This window comes from Pocillopora damicornis, chromosome 10 (assembly GCF_964200805.1).
Source record: "Pocillopora damicornis chromosome 10, jaPocDami1.2, whole genome shotgun sequence".
Classification (NCBI taxonomy): domain Eukaryota; kingdom Metazoa; phylum Cnidaria; class Anthozoa; order Scleractinia; family Pocilloporidae; genus Pocillopora; species Pocillopora damicornis.
The window spans coordinates 12,381,296-12,404,455 of record NC_142679.1 but is presented as its reverse complement, the minus strand read 5'-3'; the positions used below and the strand labels follow the sequence as shown (position 1 = coordinate 12,404,455).

The 23,160-nt window shown below is 38.1% G+C and overlaps 1 protein-coding gene and 1 pseudogene across 3 annotated transcripts; one reads left to right on the top strand and one right to left on the bottom strand.

Annotated features, from left to right (window-relative positions):
- Nucleotides 1-205: 205 nt before the first annotated feature.
- Nucleotides 206-10,790, bottom strand: LOC113675844 (uncharacterized). 3 transcript variants are annotated; one of them, XM_089183618.1, is made up of 5 exons: nt 10,642-10,768; nt 9,088-9,177; nt 8,840-8,930; nt 8,303-8,361; nt 206-1,976 (listed from the first exon to the last, which is right to left on the bottom strand). In XM_089183618.1, the coding sequence occupies exons 4-5, from the start codon at nt 8,347-8,349 to the stop codon at nt 1,424-1,426; spliced, it is 600 nt and encodes a 199-aa protein (XP_089039744.1). In that variant the 5' UTR covers nt 8,350-8,361; nt 8,840-8,930; nt 9,088-9,177; nt 10,642-10,768; the 3' UTR covers nt 206-1,423. The 3 variants fall into 3 exon arrangements, with proteins under 3 accessions (XP_089039744.1, XP_089039743.1, XP_089039742.1); XM_089183617.1 differs by lacking the exon at nt 9,088-9,177 and having other exon boundaries at nt 10,642-10,790; XM_089183616.1 differs by lacking the exon at nt 9,088-9,177 and having other exon boundaries at nt 10,519-10,655.
- Nucleotides 10,791-10,913: 123 nt separating this feature from the next.
- Nucleotides 10,914-12,453, top strand: LOC149038976 (uncharacterized; annotated as a pseudogene).
- Nucleotides 12,454-23,160: the final 10,707 nt, after the last annotated feature.

Here is a 23,160-nt window from a genome sequence, read left to right as displayed (position 1 = left end):
AGTGGGATGGAAAGAAAAGAGACTTTGGGAATGTCACCAGAGAGAGGGTGGAGGCATTTTGTATAGGGAATGGTAAGTGGAATCTGGAAGGGAAAATGAAAAAAAAAAAAAAAAGAAAGAAGTTCTATCAATCTTCGCAAATTGTGAGTAATGCAAGAAAATATTAAATTTTTTTCTTTTCTTCTTAAGGACACTTCATTCCATGTTGTTTGAAATAAAATTTTAATGAGTCAAATAAATATTAAGTCACCTTTATATCTTTTTAATACGAGTAATGAATGTTCAGTAGTAGCATTTTTTAGATTCTCTTCCATTAAAATTGTTACATCAGTATCTAGCACACCATTAGGTTTTCCTTTCATTGGATTGTTACGTAAATATCTCGTGCACTTTCAGAATTTTCTTCCGTTCGATTTCCAGGTATCTATCTCGTGCACTTGGATTGTTACGTCATTATCATACACATATTTAGAATTCTCTTTCATTTTGATTGTTACGTATTTATCTCGCTCACCTTTAAGGTTCTCTTTCATTCGATTGTTTCGTTAATATCTCATGAATTTTCAGGCTTCTATTTCATTGGATTTTTACGTTAGTATCTCCTGTACTTTAAGGATTATTTAATTGGATTGTTGCGTTCAAACCTCGCGCTCTTAGAGGATTTTCTTTCATTCGATTGTTACGTTCGCATCTGGCGCACGTTTACTGACTCGATCGCAACATTGAGTCTTACAGCTAATAACATCACTGACCAATCAGTTTATACAAACCGGACTAAGAACATTCGACTGAAAACAACTATTCACTTGACTCTGATGACGACTTCCGCTCAGGTTGTCGAAACGTCAGTCACCACTACCAACAACAGTCCTTCTCAGGAATACACTCACCCGAACGATCAAACTACACTATTACATTAGTCCTTCTCTCACTTTAGCATTTGAAACATAGACAAAAGATGAAATCATTGAAACGATGGGGAAATCTCTTACTGTGGAATTTCACGACAACTTCGAAGACACTATACTGGGCTACGCGTGATCTCATTTATGATCAAGTCGAACGGCAGGAAAGGTGCGTAGTGGCGTTTACAAAAACAACTTTAAAATGAAGTCGGCTATTTTTCAACATGAAAGTATGAAATATGAGCTAGTTTTTAAACTGCTGGTTACGTCGATAAAATTATTGAAGTAACGACACGAAAACGACGACAAAGAAGCGTTGTAATGGGGGTGGGGGTGGGTGATGGGGCACAACCAGCAGATCGTCATGCGGTGGCAGCTAAGACCCCTACAATCTTTAAGAGACCAAGTTAAAGATAAGAATACTGTTGGTTCAAAGTGTTGTTCAAAAGAGGTTCATTTAAACTAGACACTAAAGAATGTTATTCCTGTTATGAGGCTATTCATTAAAAGTGTCAATGTCACCAAATATGCCATGATCTACCCACCGAACCCTCGACCACAAATTCATTAAACACTCGATTTGGTAAGTCTTTACAATTATCTTCAGTCCAATGGTATGCTTTCTTTAGCTCGTCCTTGCGATAAAGAAACTTGATCAAATCTTGCATAGATCCTTTGCTACCACCATGTTTTATTTCGACCACTGGAGTGTTTCTGAGGATTCCCTCTTCGTATTCTCTGACCATGATACAACTTTTGTTCCTTTGAAGGAGAATTTTGTCACAGTGTTTCTCGATGGACCAATACCAATGCTTCGAACGTATCACGACAAACTGATGGTTTAAAATAAACTGGGTAAGTTGCCCTTTCTTCAGAGGTCTTTTATAAAGCCAAATTTTTTGAAGTTCCTCGAACTCGTCAATCCCATTAAATTCGCTCATTTCCTCTATTAGGGAACCCTGCGTCAGATAAAAGGATGTCGATATTCCAGGCTCGAAGACAAGTTCCCCTTTCCATCCTCCACCTTTAATATCCTTGCGAGAACGGCTTTTTCGAGACATTTTCAAAGGCCTGGGGATAAAACTCGAGAATTATAAGATAAGAATTTTTGGTGCGTTTAAATGCGTTGGTTGGAATTCAACATTTGTGCCGCTACTCGCACATACACTAATTTGATAACATTAAATGATTTCTTAAGATGTGCAAGGGCATTTCTAAATGGTCGCCGTTTTGAATCGTGCCCACATCCACGCTAAAAACTTTTCGGAGATAAACAAATTTGTGCTTTCTCAAGGGAATCACTAACCCGTCAGTCCAAATTTAGACATTAATAATCATTCAGACGCCAAACTTAATTAGCTAAACTAAGTCTGCTGATTTCTTTATTGTGGCAAAATATTCGTTGGAGTTGATATGGATTTCAACACGAATTAAGAGCTTAACAGTTCTTTAAATCTTCAAAAGGAAGATTTTGCGCGCAGGTGATATCGTACACGAGAGGAATCCGTTTGTGAAGCGAATCACCATGCGCACATCTCATGTTTGCCTCATTGAGGGTCTCATGGGTGATGGCTTTTACGGCTAACGATTAAATTTTGGCTATTCCCCAGGAATTTTCTTAACGGTAAATATTTTTCACGACTATCGATTAAAAGTTGACAATTTTACGCCTAGCGGATATATTTTTTGGCCGTTTTACGGCGATCATTTACCCTCATCAAGAACCACTTTACTAGCAGTACATACCGAGTGGTAACAGGAACATAGTGAATTCTTGGAAATTTTGCATTTATGACAGCAGAAGCGAGGAATTCTTTTTTTAGATAAAACTGTTTCCATTTTCGTTTAGTGTTATCAAATTTTTTGAAATGCCTTGTCATTTTATATTTACTGCAGAGTTATGGTTCAGTTTTGCCAACTACAGGCTGCATTGCACATAATTCCCTGAAAATGTTCTGCTAGAAACTCTGCTTGAGGAGCTGCAAAATTGAGTATTGGCTGTGTCTGGCTCTCCTGCTTAATTCTTAATTTTGGAATGTGAATTTGTTGACTTCGGACTAGGCTAAAACTGTAGGTATTTGCTTTTGGTTCTGGTAGAAACACGTTATGATTTTACATAAAAAGACTAATTTCAGATTCCGAATTGTGGCTAATCCGACGTCGAAATTCCTGCCCAAACCAGAACTTGAGTGCAGCTTCTCTAGAACTGTATCTCATTAAGGGTAACGCTGTTTATTCCTTTTCAAGCTCAAACGGTCGATATCTGAACTTGGTTGTACCTTTCGTGTCTGCTCCATGCGTGTTATTTTAATCTTCAAAGGTATAAAGGAATTATAAGTATTTGCTTCATTTGCGAGCCATCATTAACTACGTTCTAAAATCACGCAACTGGATAGAGACTTAGTTACACAAACACGGACCGTTAACCGGCAGTTGATGATACAAACTTTGCTATTGATGGCACACTTTATATCCGACACAATTAAATCATATGTTAGTGCCTTGCTGAAGTCTGACTGTAGAAGCAGATGGATTTGATATCGTGATATCTGTGAAGTTGTGTGACCCAACTCGATTTCTCGTGAACTAGCGACGGCAAGAGCTCGATAATATCCGCCTGACTTGATCTTGACTTCAAGGAAAATCTTACAAAGTAGTTCACATTGTCAAATTAGAAAGTACAATTTTCCCAGCCTTGAATATGATATATACCACACAGTGACTAATACAGCACGGGGAAATAAAGGTGTCTAACGTTGAAGATGAAAAGTTAGACGATCAAGCGTCAATCACAGATTTCCGCATTGCAACTATATCCAAATTACCCCGCTAGCGTTAAGAGTCCTTGCGCACGACATTCAACTTCCAATCCCGTACCAGTGAGGTGGAAAGAATAGAGACTCTGGGAAAGTCACCAAAAAGAGATTGGAGGCATTTTGTTGGGAAATATCAACACACGTGAAAAAATAAGATATTTTTTTGACGTGTGTTGATATAGCCAATCAGCTGCTTACACGTCACTCGCCTTTGGCGCCACTCGGTCAGGTTGATGAATAAACGGCAAACTCTTCACGATTCTCAGTGGGTGTAATTTGTGATAATCGGTATTGACACAAATTAATATTTTGCCGATACGGAACAGAGAACTGGGTGCCAGCGTAGTACGCGAAGGCTCATGGGTATGATGTTTGTAAGAAGAGACCGTTGAGAAACTTGTGGCATTCTACGGTCAGCCTTGCCACTAGCACTTTCCCATAAGGTTTATTTTTATTGTGTAATTAGCCTGATATGATTTGTTTTCTTCATTCTCTTCATTGTTTATAGATCAACCTTAAAACCCCAAAGGTGGCGCCACTGCAGTTGGTCGGGGGTACACGGTCCCTATTTTCCTAACAAGAGGTTTTTGGGGTTTACCTGTCCGGCTTTGGCGCATGTAGGACGTTACTTGTTGTATCTCTTATCCACTTTGTTGTAAATTCATTGTCACAATTAAAATATATCTTGGGCCTAGCTGACCAACGCGCCCATGCCTCAACCTTTGAGTGTGTTCGGTTGTGTAGTGAAGGCAAAATAAGTTGTTTGTCGGAGCTTCCTCGAATTACGGTGGCTAAAACACTAGAAAATCCATATTGATGACGGACAGTGAGGTTCAAACTTTCCTAGAAGGGGACGAAAACTTATATACTAAAGGAAAAACCGAAAGTTGCGTATTCAGTGGCTTTGGTGTTAGCATTTCTCTGAGAATGACATCGACAACTGGAAGATTTGTCACTGGCCGATTTTGGCCGTTCACCTGAAAGACTTCCGCCGGTAAGGACAAACTCAATAAATGAGAATTTTGTAAATTGAAAACTACGACCATTGTTGTTTTTGTAATCACGATTCAACGCATTTTTCCATCTTAAGAGTTAGCGCCAACGCACTCTACGATTGTTATTCGGGGATTGTCGATTCATTTATTTTCATTCATTGATGAAGTCGGCTTTTCTTCTCAGTAAAGGGCTATTGTGTTTATATGATAAAGAAAATAATACATGGTTGCTTGTAGATATGGAATTTCTCTTCTCGTGTTCAACTCGACATCTCACTCGTTCGCTGCGCTCACTCTGAGGTATCGAGTTAAATACTCCAAGAGAAATTCCATATCTATGCGCGTCAATGTATTATTCTCTATTTAAGGTATTGTGTCCTTTTTCAGTATAAGAATAATGACTGTTACGATAGTATATCTTACGCATTTTTACGATTTTCTTCCATTGGATGTTACGTCAGTATCTCGCACACTTTTAAATTATCTTTTATTGGATTATTGCGTTAATAAATCGAGTACTTTTGAGATTCTCTTTTATTGGATGGCTACGTCAACGTCTTGCGCTTTTTCGCAATTCTCTTTCATTGGATTGTTACGTTAATATCTCAAGCACTTTTAGGATTCTCTTTTACTAGATTGTTACGTTGATATGTCGTGGGCTTTCAGGATTCTCTCTCATCGGATTGTTACGTTAGTATCTTGTGCATTTTTAGAATTCCCTTTCGTTTGATTGTTACGTATTTATCTCGCACACTTTTCATATTCTCCTTCTTAGAAATTGTTTCGTTAGTCCGTTAGAATCTCATGCGTTTTTTTAGGATTCTCTTTCAATGGATTGTTTCGTTAGTATCTGGCGCTCTTTTAGGACTCTCTTTCACTCGATTGAAACATTAGTCCTTCGCCTACTTTTTTAGCATATTAAATTAATAAATCAAATTAATTAATTAAATTAATAGATCAAAGACAAAAACATCTTTGATCTCGAGAAAGTCATCAAGATGATGGCGAATGAGGCATTTCACGACAGTTTTCAAGACACTTGAGTGAGCGAGATCTCAGTTGTGATTTTTTCGAAAGGCAGGAATGGTGCGTAGAGGCGTGTACAAAGACAAATTATGAATGAAGCCAGCTATTTTTCAACGTTAAACTATTGAGTAAAATATAAAAATGTTTATTCAAACTGTCTTTAGAGGCAGAAATCAGTGAAAATGAAGTAGGCTGAGCATGTTTTTGTAGGACTGATTTACCATTCTTAAGTTTCTAAAAATTTTGTTAGCAGGCGGCTTAAGTAGAGATGTTCTTTAAGTTGTTTGACGGTTGGAATTGATTTGAGTTTTTGACTGTTGACGGTAAACATATATGCTTTTGACGGCTGACGTTGATATTTTAAGTCCTTTGATGGCTGACTGTTAAAATCCACTGGGACCCTCCTATGCAGCCAAATGGATTACAGGTTTTCATCAATCAAATTTTCCCCTTCAGAAAATCGTTTTTTAACCTTTGTGAGTTTTTCTCCGTATCTTCCGATATCAAGTATTGTAAATAACAATAAGAAAAATGGTGTTTGATGAACACCACAATGCTTTTGAAAATCATTCTTCTTGTATTTTTCAATGAAAACAAAACATCTTTCGGATAAAACATCATCCATTGCCAGTTGTATATGAGAAATAAAATGAAATAATGCAATAAATAGTATAGCAAAGTGAGATGTTAACATCTGACTTTGGTTCATCAAAGCGATATCTTACTTCGTGCTGCTACGAAGCCTTGGAAAAATAATAGTAATAAAAAAGATAGTATCCATTTTAATATAGTAGTTTCAAGGCGATGAAGGGGAGATTAATGCTTTTTATCTTCACGGGGCAACGAAGTCTTTAGATGACCTGAAGTGCAATTAAAGTTCATTCAATAAGGAGGTGGGGGACTTATCGAACACAACTTCAAGCATATACCTCCACTGATCAAAATGTCCCTTTGGGTAGTTCGTTGGTAAAGATAATAATAACAAGAAAGTTGTGACTACCCTGCTTCATGGTGCTTTGAGATAGTTCTTTAGTCGGAGCGGAACAGAAAAAATATATGCCCCGCATAATTTTGAAGAAAACCTTAACGCAACAGTTTCTGGGCCTTTACTGTTCGGTGACAGGTGTTATTTAAAAACTTCGGCTGTAGTTCTGGTATTTGTAACCTGACGCATTTGGGACAAAAGTATTTTAACTGATGGTGTGCGGGGTAAAACTGCTATCTTGACGCTGCATCATTCTATCCAACATCTATTTATAAAGCAAGTGGCCTTTGTAGATATTGTTAGAGTTAGAGATTGGCCTTTATTGATGCGGCGTTAACGATATTTTAGGCAAATAGGCGTTGTGAAAGGGGGGGGGTAAGAGGGCACAGCCAGCATGACAATTTATGTCCTCCTTCCGCTTAACGTTCGTATGAAGAGAATTCAAGCAATATGGCTACCACAACCGTCATGTTCACAAAACGTCTGTGCTTCTACATTTCTATCCATAAAATCTGAAGAAGTATTAATTTGTACGGAAAAAAATAACATGCAAAGTGAAACAAGTTTGCAGAGCCTCTTTGAGTGAGAATTTTCTTCGGGAGACATGTTTAATACACCAGCAAGTCTTTCCAGTCACGACAAATTCAGAATCGCAATTACTATGAGGATGCAAGTTCGATTTGATTGCGAACAACTTCGGGAAACCAAATACTAAAGGGACATAGCTTGAGCGGAGGTGGAATCCACAGGGAGAGACGAGAAAAGGGCGTTCAAGGAACAGGTGCATAAGGCCAGCGAAGAAGGCTACGCCTAGAGGCAGCAATGAGAGTAGCCCAAATCAGATCACTTATGGACCTTTGATTCACTAACAGTGGTAGCTAATGAGCAGAGAAAAACAACATGATGAAAATCCGTACCAATAATGACTTAATTAACTTCGTTAAAAAATGATCAGCTGTCGATCCTAAATCGCTTTTGTAAACTAGAGAAGACCACAGTCTATACAATTTGGTGATTATTTTTTTGGTGAGCTATTTTCACTTTTTTGCCCAAACGTATGCCAACAAAACAACAGTGATACCAACGCCGGCTGGTACGGCAGTGGAATTTGGGCGTCTCGTGTCTTGGCTTGGCTTTTTTAATTGGTTAAACAACCTTTCTGAGAAATGTTGACAATTATCGCTAAACAAAATTTTTAAGTTCATTTTCCCAAATAAACTTAATCAAATCTCTCATAGATCCTTCTCCCTCGATTTCAACAATCATCTTTGCTGGTGTATACCTAGCTTGACCCTCTTTACACTTCTCTACACAATCCTTTGCTTTAGACCTTTGCAGGAGAATTTTTTCTGAATCCTTTCAGATCGAACAATACCAATTAGTTGTTTTAATTACTACAAACTGATGATAGGTGGACAGGTTTGCCTCTCCGTTTTTGGAAAGAGGGCATCGATAACTACCAATATTTTGTATTTCCTCGTTGTTCGTAGTCCCATGCGGGTCTTCCACAGATTGTTGCAGCGAGTAACGTTTAGTGTCGAATTCGCCATTTTCTTTGTAAAAATATGTGCATACCTGACTGGTCCATTTTCCACCCTACTGATGCTTCCGCTCATTATCATGTGACAAATGTTCTAATAGGTAAAGATATACCATAAAAAAAACATATCAAAAAAAGCCAACATCATTCTCCTGCCCGTATGGACATGGCCGTCATTGTATTAACTCATGCAGATATCAGCGTAAAGTCGCCTGATAAATTCAAAGCAATCACTCGTACGTTGTGATTTTTTTCCATGAGCAGCAGTGGGATTTTTTCTTAGCAAGCAAATGTTCCGAAATATGGGCCTTAAAAAAGGAGAGAAAAACGAAAAAAACAAAGACAAACAAAATACACAAAATGATATAACAGAGAGAGAAAAAACCTTCATTGCGATGTGGCACAATGAATGATTGTTTTCCTCGCCTTCGCTGTATCAGCTTTTAGCTAGTTTAAATATGCAGCTCGTAAAGGCTCTATTTGTATTAGAAATCCAACCATGCTAACTCTCGAAGAACATCATAATCGATCAGCTGTCGATGACAGGGACACACATTTCTATCAGTTCTTACCTTCACTTTCAATAGTTAGATGACCTCCCGTTCCTTCATTCCTGTATGTCGCGCTGGAATTAAGTTTCGTCACCCTTTAAAAATTCCTGGGCTAATTAAACAAATATGACTGTCAACATAAACGAATAAAGGGGGCGAGTTTCTAAAGAAACTCTTATACTGCGTCAATGGGGAGTATTATATGATAATTTGGTTTCATTAATTAAAATGACATGAATTGGCCACCGTAGAGATGTTCTAAATCTGACCTTGCGAACGTTAGTTATTCATAAGAGTGGATTGCCTCTGAAACGCCAGCTGTAGAATCCCTTTACGGTTGCAAATTCCCCTTATCATTTCTGTAGGTTGATAAATAGAGAATAATACATGGGCACAAGAAGATATGGAATTTCTCCTTGAGTGTTCAACTCGATAGCTCACGAGTCAGATATCGATTTGAACACAAGAAGAGAGCTGATTACATATCTGCAAGAAACCATGTATTCGATTGTCTTTTATATAAACACAGTAGGCCTTTACTGGCAAGAAAAGTCGACTTTATTAATAAATTAAAAACATAGGATCCACAATCCACGTAAAAAAGTCGCAAAGCACGTCGGCAATTTTCGGCGATAAGGCTCAAGATGAAAAAACGCTTTGAATCAGTACAAAAACAAACAATGGGGATAACTTTCAATTTGCTAGTTACACGGCCAAAATCGGCCAATGGCAAATTTTCCACCTGTCGATTTTTCTTCTCAGCCGCGAGAAAAGCGGCTGAGAAGAAAGCCAAAGCCACTAAATACCAAACTTTCGGTTGCTTTTTTCTTCCGCTTCTGGGAAATTTTGAACGTCATTATTTGTGAGCGATACAAATTTTTCAGGGTTTTAGCAGCCATAATCCGAGAAATTTCGACAAAGGACCTTGGATTGAGAACGGTGAACGATTTACTATTCTTTCATCAACCTGTCAGAGTGGCGCAAAAGTCGAATGACGTGTCAGCAGCAGCGAATACTGTTGAATAATCCCGGCGAATAACTGTTAAATACCAAATTATGTTGTGACATCAGAAACTAAAGACCACGTTGCATAACCTGTTTCAGTGCTCTGACCCGGAAAGAGCGTGCGAAAGACAAGAAGACGCTAATTATGACCTTCTATTGAGCGAATTCGCCTGTTCCACCTGGAATTTCTAGCTTCAAAATTCATTGAGAGCGGTGAATCATCATTTTCTCATTTAAGGCAAACACTAAAATGTAAATTGTCAAATTTCTCATTCTCCGGCCTCCACAAACTGTAAGCGAACTGGAAAGGTGGAAATAAATTATTTTATTATAGTCAGTCTTCGTCATAAAACGGTCTAAAACCTTTGGGTTGTGGGTCCGCACTTCATGGTCAAGAACAAAAGAGCACAACTTCATTTCTTCCTTTTTTCCTTCGTTTGTATACAGATTTAGATGTGTCTTTTTGGGGGTTGGAACATTTTCATGGAATGAAGTTGAGCCCAAAGTTTCTCTGCTGATTTCCTTAAGAATTGTACATTGAACGATCGTTAAGACTTTCAACGCTTCTGTTGAGTCAGGCTTTATAAAACACGTGGCTGTTGTAATGATATTTCACATCCAATACGATACACAATTCTGAAACATTATCTGCTCTTAAAGCTTTCCTAATTTTGCTTCTACGTACGTTATGCTACCTGATGGAGACTTTCAATACATTGACACCATCTTAGCCTTTCATTCGCTTTGCTTTGCCATAAGCACAGGTCTGAGGAAACGTATGTTGCTCCTTTCATAAAAAGACCTTGATGTTGACTCACCAGAATTCGAAAAGCAACCTCTTGGAATAAAGATTTGACTTCTATCTTCTTCTCCGGTTCTCATGAAAATTCTCAATTCAATTCTCGTAGACAAAGAGGGCGAACCAGTTGTGATGCAAATTACTATAAGTATGGTAGCAACTCGAGAACGAGGTTGAAAAAGAGTGATTAAACTTTCCACGTGTTTTTGATAATTAGGGGCAAAGTACATGTACAAAGTTTATATACGAACCTTCAGCGGCGTTAATCAGCTTTGTGTGACGCCAATCATATATTGATTCTGTTGCGAATAAGTAAGTTTATTTCATAGGTACTGAGATTTACCCACAAAAATCGTAGTGAATAAAATTCGTACTGATTCTAAATGTAGCCAATCAGGAGTACGAACGACAAAATTTCATCGTGAAAAATTATCGCTCGTCCAAGCAGCAACGCGAACGACAAAATTTCACTAATGATGAATGAACGTACTGAAGAGAACGTCATGCGAGAGCCGTTGCACAAAACCCGCGCGCTTTGAAAAATGGCCGAGGGAAGGTTCGCTTCTGTTTACTCAGTTGAAGAATTCATTTTAGAACACGAAAACAAAAATACCGCTCAAAAAACTGAAAGAGATGTAAGATTGCTTGAAATATTTTTGAAAACGAAGGACGAAGACAGGAAAATTGAAGATATTCCAGCGGCTGAGTTGAATGAATTCATTAGCGAATTTATTATCTCCGTACGCACTAAAGATGGCTTTAACTCTTCGGTAGCTTTGACAACCGAAGAGTTAAAGATATTGTACGAGAAGGGTTTGCTCGGTATGTGTTGTCCTGAGGCGCTATTAAACACGCTCTGGCTAAACAACACTCTTCACTTTGGACTCAGTGGGTGCAAAGAACATCGTGATATGTAAAGCTTCACAAAACAGCAAACGGAGTGGAATACTTGGAGTTCAATGAACGTCAAACGAAAACAAGAACTGGCTCAGACTACAGCAATGTCAGAGCTGTACCGCCGAAAATGTTTGCGACCTACGAAACTGAAAGAGATCCTGTCGCAGTCTACAAATTTTTTGCCAGGAAGAGACCCGAGGAAATGAATCAAGACAATGCTCCCTTTTATCTGGCCGTAAACAACGGTTTAAAGGCGGACTCGCTCGAAAGAAAAAGCTGGTTTAAGTCCGGTGCGGTTGGCGTAAACAAACTCAACGGTTTAATGAAGACAATGGCTTCGAAATCACAGCGGCAGAAAGACAATGATCCAGACGCTAAGTGAAAATGACATTCCCCCTACGCAAATTGCACAGCTATCTGGCCATAGGAATTTGAAGAGCATAGAAAACTACAGCATTGTTTCAACGAAACAACAGAAGCACATGTCAAAAGTGCTAAGCAGTGTGGTGGCTGGTACCCCAGCTTCGTCCTCTTCTGAAACAGCTTGTCCGTCGTCCTCCGACTCCCAGAATACCGGTAAGCAGTCCATGGCACTATTCAGCGGAGCTGTTATTCAAGGTGGTAATTTTTCCATTCATATCAACACAGTAAATCAGTCTCCGACGCTTACCACAGATCCGTCAAGTCCCGAAGCGGCGAGATGGAAACGTCTGAGGCCTTTAGAACTGGAAAGTGACTCTGATGATAACTGAATATTGACTTTCTTTACATGACACTAAGTAGTATGTTGGCATGGCTTCCTTTATTATAATATTAATAGACAATGAACTTGATTGATATCTGATGAACACAGGTAAGCTTAAGTGTTATGAACTTTATGCACTTTTATTAACTTGTTGTTGAGAAATTTTTGAACTACTTTTTACGCTTTTCATCGCCCCATTTGTGCTATTTGTCTACCAAAGACAACACGAAAAAATCTCAGCACCTATGAAATAAACACATTACAGCATGGAAAATGCTTTGTACGATTTTCATTCACTCGTTGATGCTACACAACTCGTGAATAAAAATCGTACGCGCGCATTTTCCATGAAGAAATCTCTATTTTTCTTTATCAGGAATTTGACTGCAGGGGTTGCCCCACGGCCAATCAACTCCCAGGGAAAAATATTTTTTAAAATTAACTTTTTCGTGGGTGCGTTCAAATCTCTCAGGCTAATAGCAATGTTTTTACCGTCAACCGTCAAATAAGCAAGTCAAAGAAAGATATCCTTACCGTACCGCTCGCGTATATGATAAATGCGCAAACGAATTTCATACGCTTGGACGCAAGGTAGTCAGACCCGCATATACGATTTTTTTTGCTTGCACGGTCGAACAAAATGCGCGACTCATGTTCCTATGTTATTCATTGCCATAACTTTCTTTTGTATTACACTATTGTGTAAAACAAAAAACTTTTACTGGTTTGAAAAAGCGGCGAGTCGACATTGGAAAATTTACATAATGAAAAAGCTATCAGGTCACACTCACACATACCGCGTCGCTTCGCGAATTTATCGAATAACGAGCATTAGTAGTAGTAGATTTGCTTGATATGAATTGTTGATGAATCAGGAAGGAAGGAAAATGTCACTTACATACGGCATGGAAACACGTTTATCATCAGGCGAATACTCACGAACGAAGCGAATACTCACTAACATGCTACCCAATTTACTCATTGCAATCAGCGCTCCCTTGAATGTTTACCCACCGGAATGTTAACAATTTGGTGTTCGCATCGCAAGTGATTATTTCTTCGAAACTCCAAACTTACCTCGATCACCTTCGATGAGGAACAGTAGGAAAATGTACTATTGAAGATTGTGATTGATGTCTTATTTTATTCATTGCAATCGGCGCTCGCTTCGGTGTTTACGCACCGAAATGTAAACAGTTTATTTCGCATCGCACGTGTCTTCAAAAAAAACTTGAAATTCATGTATCCAGCATTCAATTTTCCCTTCCTTTTTCAAGCAATTTGGTGAACATCGATCGATGATTTGACAAATAATGAAACAAGAAGCAAATTGGCAAATCTGCTCTCGCATTTAAATTTGAATACGAGTCAGAACAAGACTTAGTCGTGACATGTAACCAAACTGTAATACAACACAATTAAAATAAGCGAGTAGAACTTCATAGTTTGTGTTTAAAAGGCGAGATGAACGAACCAGTTTTCGAGAACAGCATGATAAAAGCTATGAGATAAGCATTTGCGTGTGAGTTTGTATTCAGAACGCGACAACTGGTTACAAGCAAGGGCCTTAGCTGATTCTGCCGAAATACGACACACTGATCATATATTTACTTTCAAAACCTTCCCAGGCCGTTGCGAGGGATGTTCTTTTACACCTGTTGAGAAATAGCTATTTTGATACAAGAATTCTGTTGGAAAATGAGATATTATTGATATATTCCGATTACGAAGTCACATTAGTATGCAACAGTATGTCGGGAAGGTCGGTTCGAACGGTGATTGAAACTGCATTAGGAGCAAATGTGGCCAATATCCTTTTATAGTCCGATATTATTGCTTTTTATATTGTAGATTTCATACTCTTGATAAGTTTTGAACCTTCTTACTTTTCTTTGGTCGTAAGTTATTCTAAAATGAATCACAGTCAAACTTATCAAATGAAATAGGCCATTTTCGATATGCTAAAATTCAAACCTGGCTCCGAAGCTTAGGGAATAAAACAAAGGAAATCACATCGAAGTTGAAGGATGAATAATTAAATTATTTTGTTTTATTCCCCCTAACCTTGGAGCCATGTTAGAATTTGATGTAACGAAAATGGCCTATTGAGGGGGTCGTCATTTGGCGTAACCGCTGACACCTCGCAAAGTATCTGTAGGCATGGAATCAACCTGAGGCGCGTTAACTTTCAGACCCCAAGGTGAAAAAGGGTCATGTGACTGTAAGGCCGCCACAATAGAAAGTCAAATGAGAATCTATCTCAAGGCTGGCCATGACATCGAGACAGCATCGCAAATGATGACAGCCATGAGTCATCTGGCGGAATGGCTGGAGTCTGCATGGCAGTGAGCGGTCCGCAACGTACCTACTGCAAAGTCAACGCCAGTGAAGTGGGAAGGAGTATTAGTTTCATTAATAACATTGCATACACCAACGAAGGAGTGCTGCTGTGGAGAGCGTATGGAGTTGGTTCCGGTAAATTTTTACCTAAGCGTAGTTTCTGTCAACAAAGTAGTAGCTTTCTTCCTCAGTTGAACAAGAATACAGATAATGCGATTTCCCAGGTTTCTTTTCAAACCGTCAAAGCTCGACGAGGCGCGAAAAAAAAAAACAACAACAACAGTAACAACAGAATTGGCAAAGGCTTCAGCAAGCCTTTGCTAACTCTGTAGTTCTGCAGGAGAGAGAATGACAGAGACGACGAAACCTGTGAAAAGGAAGAGGGCTGTTATATTTTCCAAAACATCCTGACTGAGGAAAAAACAAGTGTGCCCTCGAACAAGAAACACTGTACAACAAGGCAATGACCCAGGTAAACTAGAGCACGACGGTGGTGCCGTTCCTGAAACTTTGAACGAAGATGTATACATATCTTTGAAGGAAGAAGGTCTAGCGCTACTGATGGGATGGGCTCTGAAGTCAGCGATGGTAACGAGAAAGACCTTCACCAATGCTCAGAAAAACTATCTTACTGAAGTTTTTAAAGAGGGAAAACGCACTGGGAAAAAGGCTGATCCTTCTATCACTTCAAAGGCAATGCGAGCTAATTATCTGGTACTTTTCAGCAGTCCAAGATTTCAAAGCTGCATTTTGGTGGAATTCAGTTATTATCGATTTTCTCAAAAATAAATGGACATTCATGTTTTTTCCGCTTCTTTACTCACAATGCACACGCCAAACAACTTACATTCCATCACGTACCAAAATGTCGTTGAAATAAATAAAAAAAATTTGCATTCTTAATGTTTACTTCGCTTTCTTGAATAAACAGATGTTTTTCTATGGACGCGAAAGCTACATGCCAAAAGTCAATAAGTTGGAGGACTTGATAAATTTACAAAAAAAACGTACTCACCAGTTGTTTTTTACCACAATGCTTTCAGCTTGCATCGTAAAATTGATTGCAGCAACTGAAAAGATTGAAATTCAGTCTCGCATGGTCTTATACTTTCTAAAAACAAATAGAAAAGATGCCTTTCCTCCGAGGACATCGAAGAAAGTTATCGAGCATGCATACAGTGAACAATAAAATCCTTTTGTTTTCTGAACGACCAAGTCACAAACTAATTCTGCGCATTATAGTGAGGTGTAAAAATGTAAGCGATCACAGATGAAAAAATAGAGAATGACGTGGAAATGAAAGCGGGGCATTCGTTTAGAGGGTTTAAGTTACGTCGGTATATGTGAAGTTTCACTCCTAAGAGGTATGTGTATGACGTCTACTGTGTTCTTCTCTGAGCAGGCAAGAAAGGACTAATTGGTCACAGGACTTCTTGTCGTCCAATTCGGTCCTATTATCATTCTTAATGAACATTTTTCTTTATTCTCATCGCTCGTCTGCTTGATATTGTATTGATATTTTAAAGAGAAATTCTGTCATGGTTATTATGGGAGTTAAAGGGTTATAGGTTTTAAAAATATCTTTAAAAATCCACCCGATGCGTAAGTAATCTCACTCGAAACGATTGCAGCGATCGTCGAGTGGCAGTTGCTGAGATACCTGCGATCCTTATAAAGACCAGACTGTTGGTTCAAATTGACGTTGAAAAAAGTTCAATCAAACAACTGTAGAAAGAAATTCCTATGTGACTTTAAAGCAGCTCTTCATTTGAAGTGTCACTGTTCGCAAAAAATTGAGTGTTTCTTTGACCGCACCCTACCAAATATTCATTGAACACTCTATTTGCGAACATTTTACAATTATTAAGCACCAAATCGTATTTAGTCTGCAGTTCCTCCTTGCGATGGAGAAACTCGATCAAACCTTTCATTGTTCCTTTGCAATCGCCTTGTTTTATTTCTTCTACTGGAACGTTTCTGGGGGATCCTTCGTTATAATCTTCAATCACGGATAACTTATTGTTTCTTTGAAGAAGTTTTTCATTGTTTCTCTCGATGGATCACCACCAAGAAGGAGAATCTATCACGACAAACTGATGGTTCAAAACCATCAGGGTAACTTGTCATTTCCCCGGAGTCGTCAATCCCTTCATGTTCGCTAATTTCCTCTCTAAGGAAGTAATGACTAAGGCGATAAGTTTCTGATCTTGTGTAGAGGACCAGCACCTCGGTCGAACTTCTACCCTTGGTTGTCTTTGTGCCTTTTGATTCCGACATTTCACAAACCTTGCGGATATAAATCGAAATAAAAAAAATTTAAAACTGTAGGACATTTGAAAGATTCTTTTACCCTTGGATGATCACTATAACACAAAAGAAGATTCCTACTATACTGTCCAAGATTAATTAGAGACAGAGGGTCACAAGCAATGTCAAGTAGGGCCTAAGTTTAGGCACTTTTCAAAGGAGAAGGAAGATGATGAAAACATTGTTTAAATTAAGGACGCATTTCGAAAGGTTGCAGATTTGGATGGTGCATACATCCACCTTTAAAACGTTTTGGAGTTTAACTCAAGTCTAGTCAGTCCAAATTTTGATATTACTAAACGATACATCGAAGTTGAAAAAGTTAACTCAACTTAAATGGTACTGATTCAGACGCCGAACTTGTTTAGCTGAACCTAAACAGGAGAGCTTAAGGATAATTTTTCAAAAAACTGGTTGTATCCTCCTCAAAGAGCTGAAGGAGATCCAGAGAGTGATACTAGGTTAATATGTAATCGTCGTATGAAAAAGCCACTCTTCGTTGGCAGCCAGCACGAGTTAAAAGCATCATGTTTAACTTTGAATAGAAGATCCAAATCTACAATTTAACAAAGACAATCATGCACAAGTTCATGAGTAAAGTGGTTGCGGCTTCGAAAGTTTCCATTTTAATCAGCAGTTGTTTTGTCACTTGAACTTGTTTAACAGAGATGAGAATGAAGTATATTTCCGCGAAAAACAAGCTCCGTCTTGCAAGCACAGCTGCAATGATATTGTAGTTCGATTGTTTTGGTTTAACCGTTGCATCTATAGACAAAATTGTCTGCTTTCAGGTCATCTGTTTAGTATTCAGTCTTCGGTTCAAGGGAATATAATCTTCCGTTTTTGAAGGTTATCAAATGTTTCCTGACAACATCTTCACCAAATATTTGACATAACCAAACCAGAAACCACTTTGTCTTTTTTAGTTTTGGGATAGACCCTTTAAACTGGCAAAGTTTCATTGAAATCGGTGAGATGGTATGTAGCACGACTGCCTGGTGCTCTCGTGAACACACTCTTAACTTTGTGCGCGGGTGCTATGAAACAAACGTTTTTGTTAGGCGAGTCATCAGCGCGCATCACTCTGTTTGCCTCATTGAGGGTGTCATGAGGAGATGGCTTTCACGGCTAACGATTAAAATTTTGGCCATTCAACAGAATTTTTTTTAACGGTTAACTTTTTTCACGACTATCGGTTAAACTTTGGCAATTTTACGCCTAATGGATAAATTTTTTGGCCCTTTTACGGCGATCGTTTAACCTTGTTGAGAACCACTTTACCTGCATTACATACCGAGTGGTAACAGGAGCTTAGTGAATTCTTAGAAAATTTCGAATGATAACAGCAGAAGCAAAGGATTTTTTTTAAAATAAAACCGTTTCTGCTTTCGTTAAGTGTTATCAAATTTCTTAAAACACCTTGTCATTTCATTTTTACTGCGGAGTTATGTTTCAATTTTTCCAGCTAACAGCTGAATTGCACATAACTCGCGGCAATATTCTGCTCGAAATTCTGCTTGAGGAGCTGCTAAATTGAGTATTGGCTGTGTATGGCTCTCCTGCTTAATTCTTAATTTGTTGAAAGTAAATTTATTGACTTCGGACTGGGCTAAAATTGTAACTATTTGCTTTTGGGTCGGCTGGAAACACGTCATGATTTTAGATAAAGAGACTAATTTTAGAGTTCGAAGTTTGGCTAATCCAACGTCGAAATTGCTGCCCAAGCCAGAAGTTGAGCGCAGCTTCTCTCGTACTGTAGCTCATTAAAGATAACACTGTTTATTTCTTTTCTAGCTCAAACGGTCGATATCTGAACTTGTTTGTACCTTTCGTGTATGCTCTATGCGTTTTATGTCAATCTTCAAACGTTCAAAGGGATTATAAGTATTTGCCTTCATTCTCGAACCATCATGAACCACGTCCAAAATCGCACAACAGCATACGTAGAAAGACGGACCATTAACCAGTTAATAATACAAACTTTGCTATTAAACATTAATTAAAGACAAAAACTTCTTTGATCTCGTAGGAATCATTAAGATGATGGCGAAAATTAACCCCCAATGAGGAATTTATCGACAGCTTTCAAGACACTGGAGTGGGCGTGATCTCAGTTGTGATTTTTTTCGAAAGGCAGGAATGTTGCGTAGAGGCGTGTAGAAAGACAAGTTATTTTTTTTAACATTAAACTATTGAGTAAAATACAACAATGTTTATTAAAACTCCTGTTAGAGGCGATAATCAGTGAAAATGACGATAGATTAAGCATTTTTTTGTAAGACTAGTTTACCACTCTAAAGTTTCTAAAACTGTTGTTAGCAGACGGCTAAAGTAGAGATGTTCTTTAAATTGCTTAACGGTTGGTATTGGTTTGAGTTTTTGACGATTGACGGTAAAAATAGATGCTTTTGACGGCTGACGGTAAAAGTTTAAGCCCTTTGACGGCTGGCTGTTGAGACACTCCCATACAGCCAAACCGCCGGACTACAGGTTTTCATCAATTAAATCGTTCCTTTCAGATCAAATCGTTTTCCACCTTTGTGAGTTTTTCTCTGTATCTTTCGAGGCCAATAAAAACAACTGACTAATATATGAATCATACCAAGCATTGTAAATAACAATAAAAATAGTGGTAATAATAAAGATAGTATTCATTTTAATTTTGAAGTCGCAAGGCGATGAAGGGGAGGTTAATACTTTTAATCTTCATGGGGCAACGAAGTCTTAAGATGACCTGCAGTGTAATTAAAGTTCATTTAATAAGGAAGGGGGCGCTTGTCGAACGCAAGTTCAAGCATATACCTCCACTAGATACCTCCACCAAGCTCTATGGTCACCACAACCGTCACGTTAACAAAACGTCAGTGATTCTACATTTCTTACCAAAAAGTCTGGAGAAGTATTACTTTGTATGGAAAAAATAACATGAAAAGTGAAACAAGTTTGAGAGCTTCTTTGATTGATAATTTTTCTTCGGGAAATGTTTGATCCCCCAGAAGTCTTTTTAGTCCCTAACAATTTAGAGTCGCAGTGATAATGATGACAGGGTACAAGTTGGGTTTGGCTGGGAACATCTTTCAGAAAACAAATACTAAGGGGACATAGCTAGAATGGAGATGGAACCCTCAGAGAGAGATGATTCAAGGGCTTTTAAGGAACAGATGCATAAAAATCGTGGACGATGAGGCCAGGGAAGAAGGCTTTGCTTGGATGCAGCAGAGATAAGAACCCTTAAAGGATTCAAAATGGCAAGTACTTTCAATAGACCTTTGATTCACTGGAAGTAGAAGCGAATGGGCCAAGAACGAAAACGATGATAAAGATTCGTAGTAACAATGACTTTATGAACCTTATTGAAAAACGATTACCTTTCGTTGCTGAATCACAGGTATAAACAACTGATGAGCACAGTCAAGTTTCATTTTGATCATTATTTTCGCAGAGATATGAAATAGTTAAAAAGTGAGCAAAACACATGAACGAGTTGCGAATATGAGTTACTCTATATTAAGATCAGTCTAAAATGGGTAAAGCTTTTTAATTCTTGATTTTACGTTTCTAAAATATCTTTAAAAATCTATCCGAAGCTTCAGATGCATAAGAAATTTCATCTGAAAAGATTGGAATGATCGTCGTGCGGTGATAGCTTGGGCCCTTGCAATCTTTAGACCAAGACCAAGTTAAAGATAAGGAAACTGTTGCTTCAAAGTGTTGTTGGAAAAGGTTCATTTAAACTACACCCTAAAGAATGTTATTCCTGTTATGAAGCTATTCATTAAAATTGTCAGTGTCACCAAATACCACAAATTCATGAGACACTCGATTTGCGAAGTCTTTGTAGTTATCTTCCATCTAGTGGTATGCTTTCTTCAGCTCATCATTGCGTTAAAGAAAGTCGATAAAATCTTTCATAGTTCCTTTGCAATCACCATGTTCTATTTAGACCACTGGAGCGTTTCTGCGGATTCCCTCTTTAAATTTGCTAACCATGAAACGATATTTGTCCTTTTGAAAGAGAATTTTGTCAGAGTGTTTCTCAATGGACCAATGCCAATGCGTCGTATTTATCACGACAAACTGATGGTTTATAATAAACTGGGTACGTTGCCCTTTGTACAGAGTGCCTTTGTCTTTCATTAAGCAAAATTTTTTTGAAGTTTCTCGAATTCGTCAATCCCTTGAAATTCGCACATTTCCTCTCTTAGTGAATCCTGCGTTTGATAAAAGTATGCAAATCCGAGTCTTCCAGGGCGGAAGACAAATTCCCCTCCCCATCTTCCACCTCTACTTCTCTTACAAGAACAACCGCTTCGAGAGATTTTCAAAAGCGTGGGTATGGAATTCGAGAGTTAAAAAAAACGTCGATGCATGACTTCTAAAATTTTTCAAACATTGTTTCCCGTGAAATATTTTTCTTATCAGTAAACTTAACAATGTAAACGCTTGAAGTTGTCCTTCAGTAGCTTGTTCATTTAATGATTACGACGCCGTTGGGGAATGTAAAGAAAATATAATTCAGCTATGCGTAAATATTTCTAACGCCTCGATCGAATCTTCTATCTAGTCATTTAATGAAAATAATAAGTTAATCACTCTAAGATTATTCAGAGAGAGGAGAGTATGGGCTGATAATGACCAGGGCCGTAGTTCAGTTTCTGAAATTAGTCTTTGATGGACCGCATTTTGCTCTGATAAGCATTTTTTATGCGTTAAAATGCGTTGAGGTGGATTTCAACTTATGAACCGCTACACGCGCTCACACTAACTTGATAAATTTAACTGCTCTCATAAGATGTGCAGATATGATTCAAACTAATGAGGCATTTCTAAAGGTCGCCGTTTTGGATCGTGCTTGCATCCACTTTAAAAACTTTTCGGAGATAAACAAATTTCTGCTTTCTCAAGGGAATTATTGGCCGGTCAGTACAAATTTAGACATATGTAAAATTTAAGACGAAACTTGGGAACTTAACTCAAATAAGAAACCAATCAACAGTTGTTTGTAAAGTAATCTTTCAGACGCCGAGCTTCATAAGCTAAAGTTAATCTGCTGATTTCTTAATTGTGGCAAAATTTAGGGAATCTTTCAGCTTCAGACTGCCTTAAATTATCAGTATTTTGTATTTGCTTCGGTTGCATACTAGTTAACGTTTCAGATACGGCACGGCATAAAGAGACTGATTTCAGAATCCGAATTCTGACTAATCCAACCTCGAAATTCCTGACTGTCCCAAAAGCTGAGTGCAACTTCGTTACAACTTACAATAACCCTGGCAATTTCTTTTTCCAAGTCACAAGTTAGATTTCTGAACTTGGTTATATCTTTTTTTGTCTCCTTTTTGCATGTCGTTTCAATTTTTAAGCGTTAAAAGGAAGCTTAAGCGTTTTCTTTATCCACCAGCCAGAGCAACAGAACGCAGTCAAACAAATAAGGATAAAAACATTGGTATCAGAGGTACATTTGAGGTACGTATCCTTTATATCTGCATATCTAGGTATATCTATACATATATGTAGGATAGGCGTTGGTACCTTGCTGTTGTCTGATCGTAGAAGTAAATGGATTTAATAACGCGCACGATAATACATGATATCTATTAGGCTCTGTAGCCCAGCTTAATTTCTAGGAAACTAGCGACGATATTTTCCACCAGGCAGAAAAAACTCACGAAGTATCTCAATTTATCCTTAAATACGGTATCTACAAAACAAAAAATTTGATATGTATCGTGACTGCTTTTATAATGACATATTAATCACATCAGATAACACGAAAAAGATGCGGGATAACATCAATTTATTGATAAATAAGAAGCGGCCAAGTTCTCACATAGAAAAACTACAAGTCGATAATAAACGTCATTAACAACCTTTAACTATCTCCAACTGCCTTAACGATTTTTTTTGTAATGTCCCTTCTACACAAGCAGCACAACTGCCTAAATCTGATGAGAGTGCAACCTCTTATCTCTCTCAGAAACAAAAACAATTTCACTTCACACAAGTCTCTGAAATAGAGGTATTCTTATTACTGGAAAGTCTTGATACAAACAAGTCATTTGGGATTGACAAGATTCATCCACTGTTATTAAAAACTGCAGCACTTGAAATATACCGTCCCCTAACATTTATTTTTAATCTTTCCATCAACCAAGGTATTTTTCCTGATAGTATGAAACTTGCTAAAGTTGTTCCAGTTTTTAAACAAGGCTCTCGTTTTGCATGTAGTAATTATCGACCTATCTCAGT

Bases quoted from the DNA above. Each gene is read 5' to 3' on its own strand.
- LOC113675844 (XM_089183617.1), bottom strand. From the start codon at position 8,349: ATGATAATGAGCGGAAGCATCAGTAGGGTGGAAAATGGACCAGTCAG. The intron at 1,977-8,302 runs GTATGCACATAT...TTTTATCCCCAG, and splicing joins GTGGAAAATGGACCAGTCAG to GCCTTTGAAAATGTCTCGAA.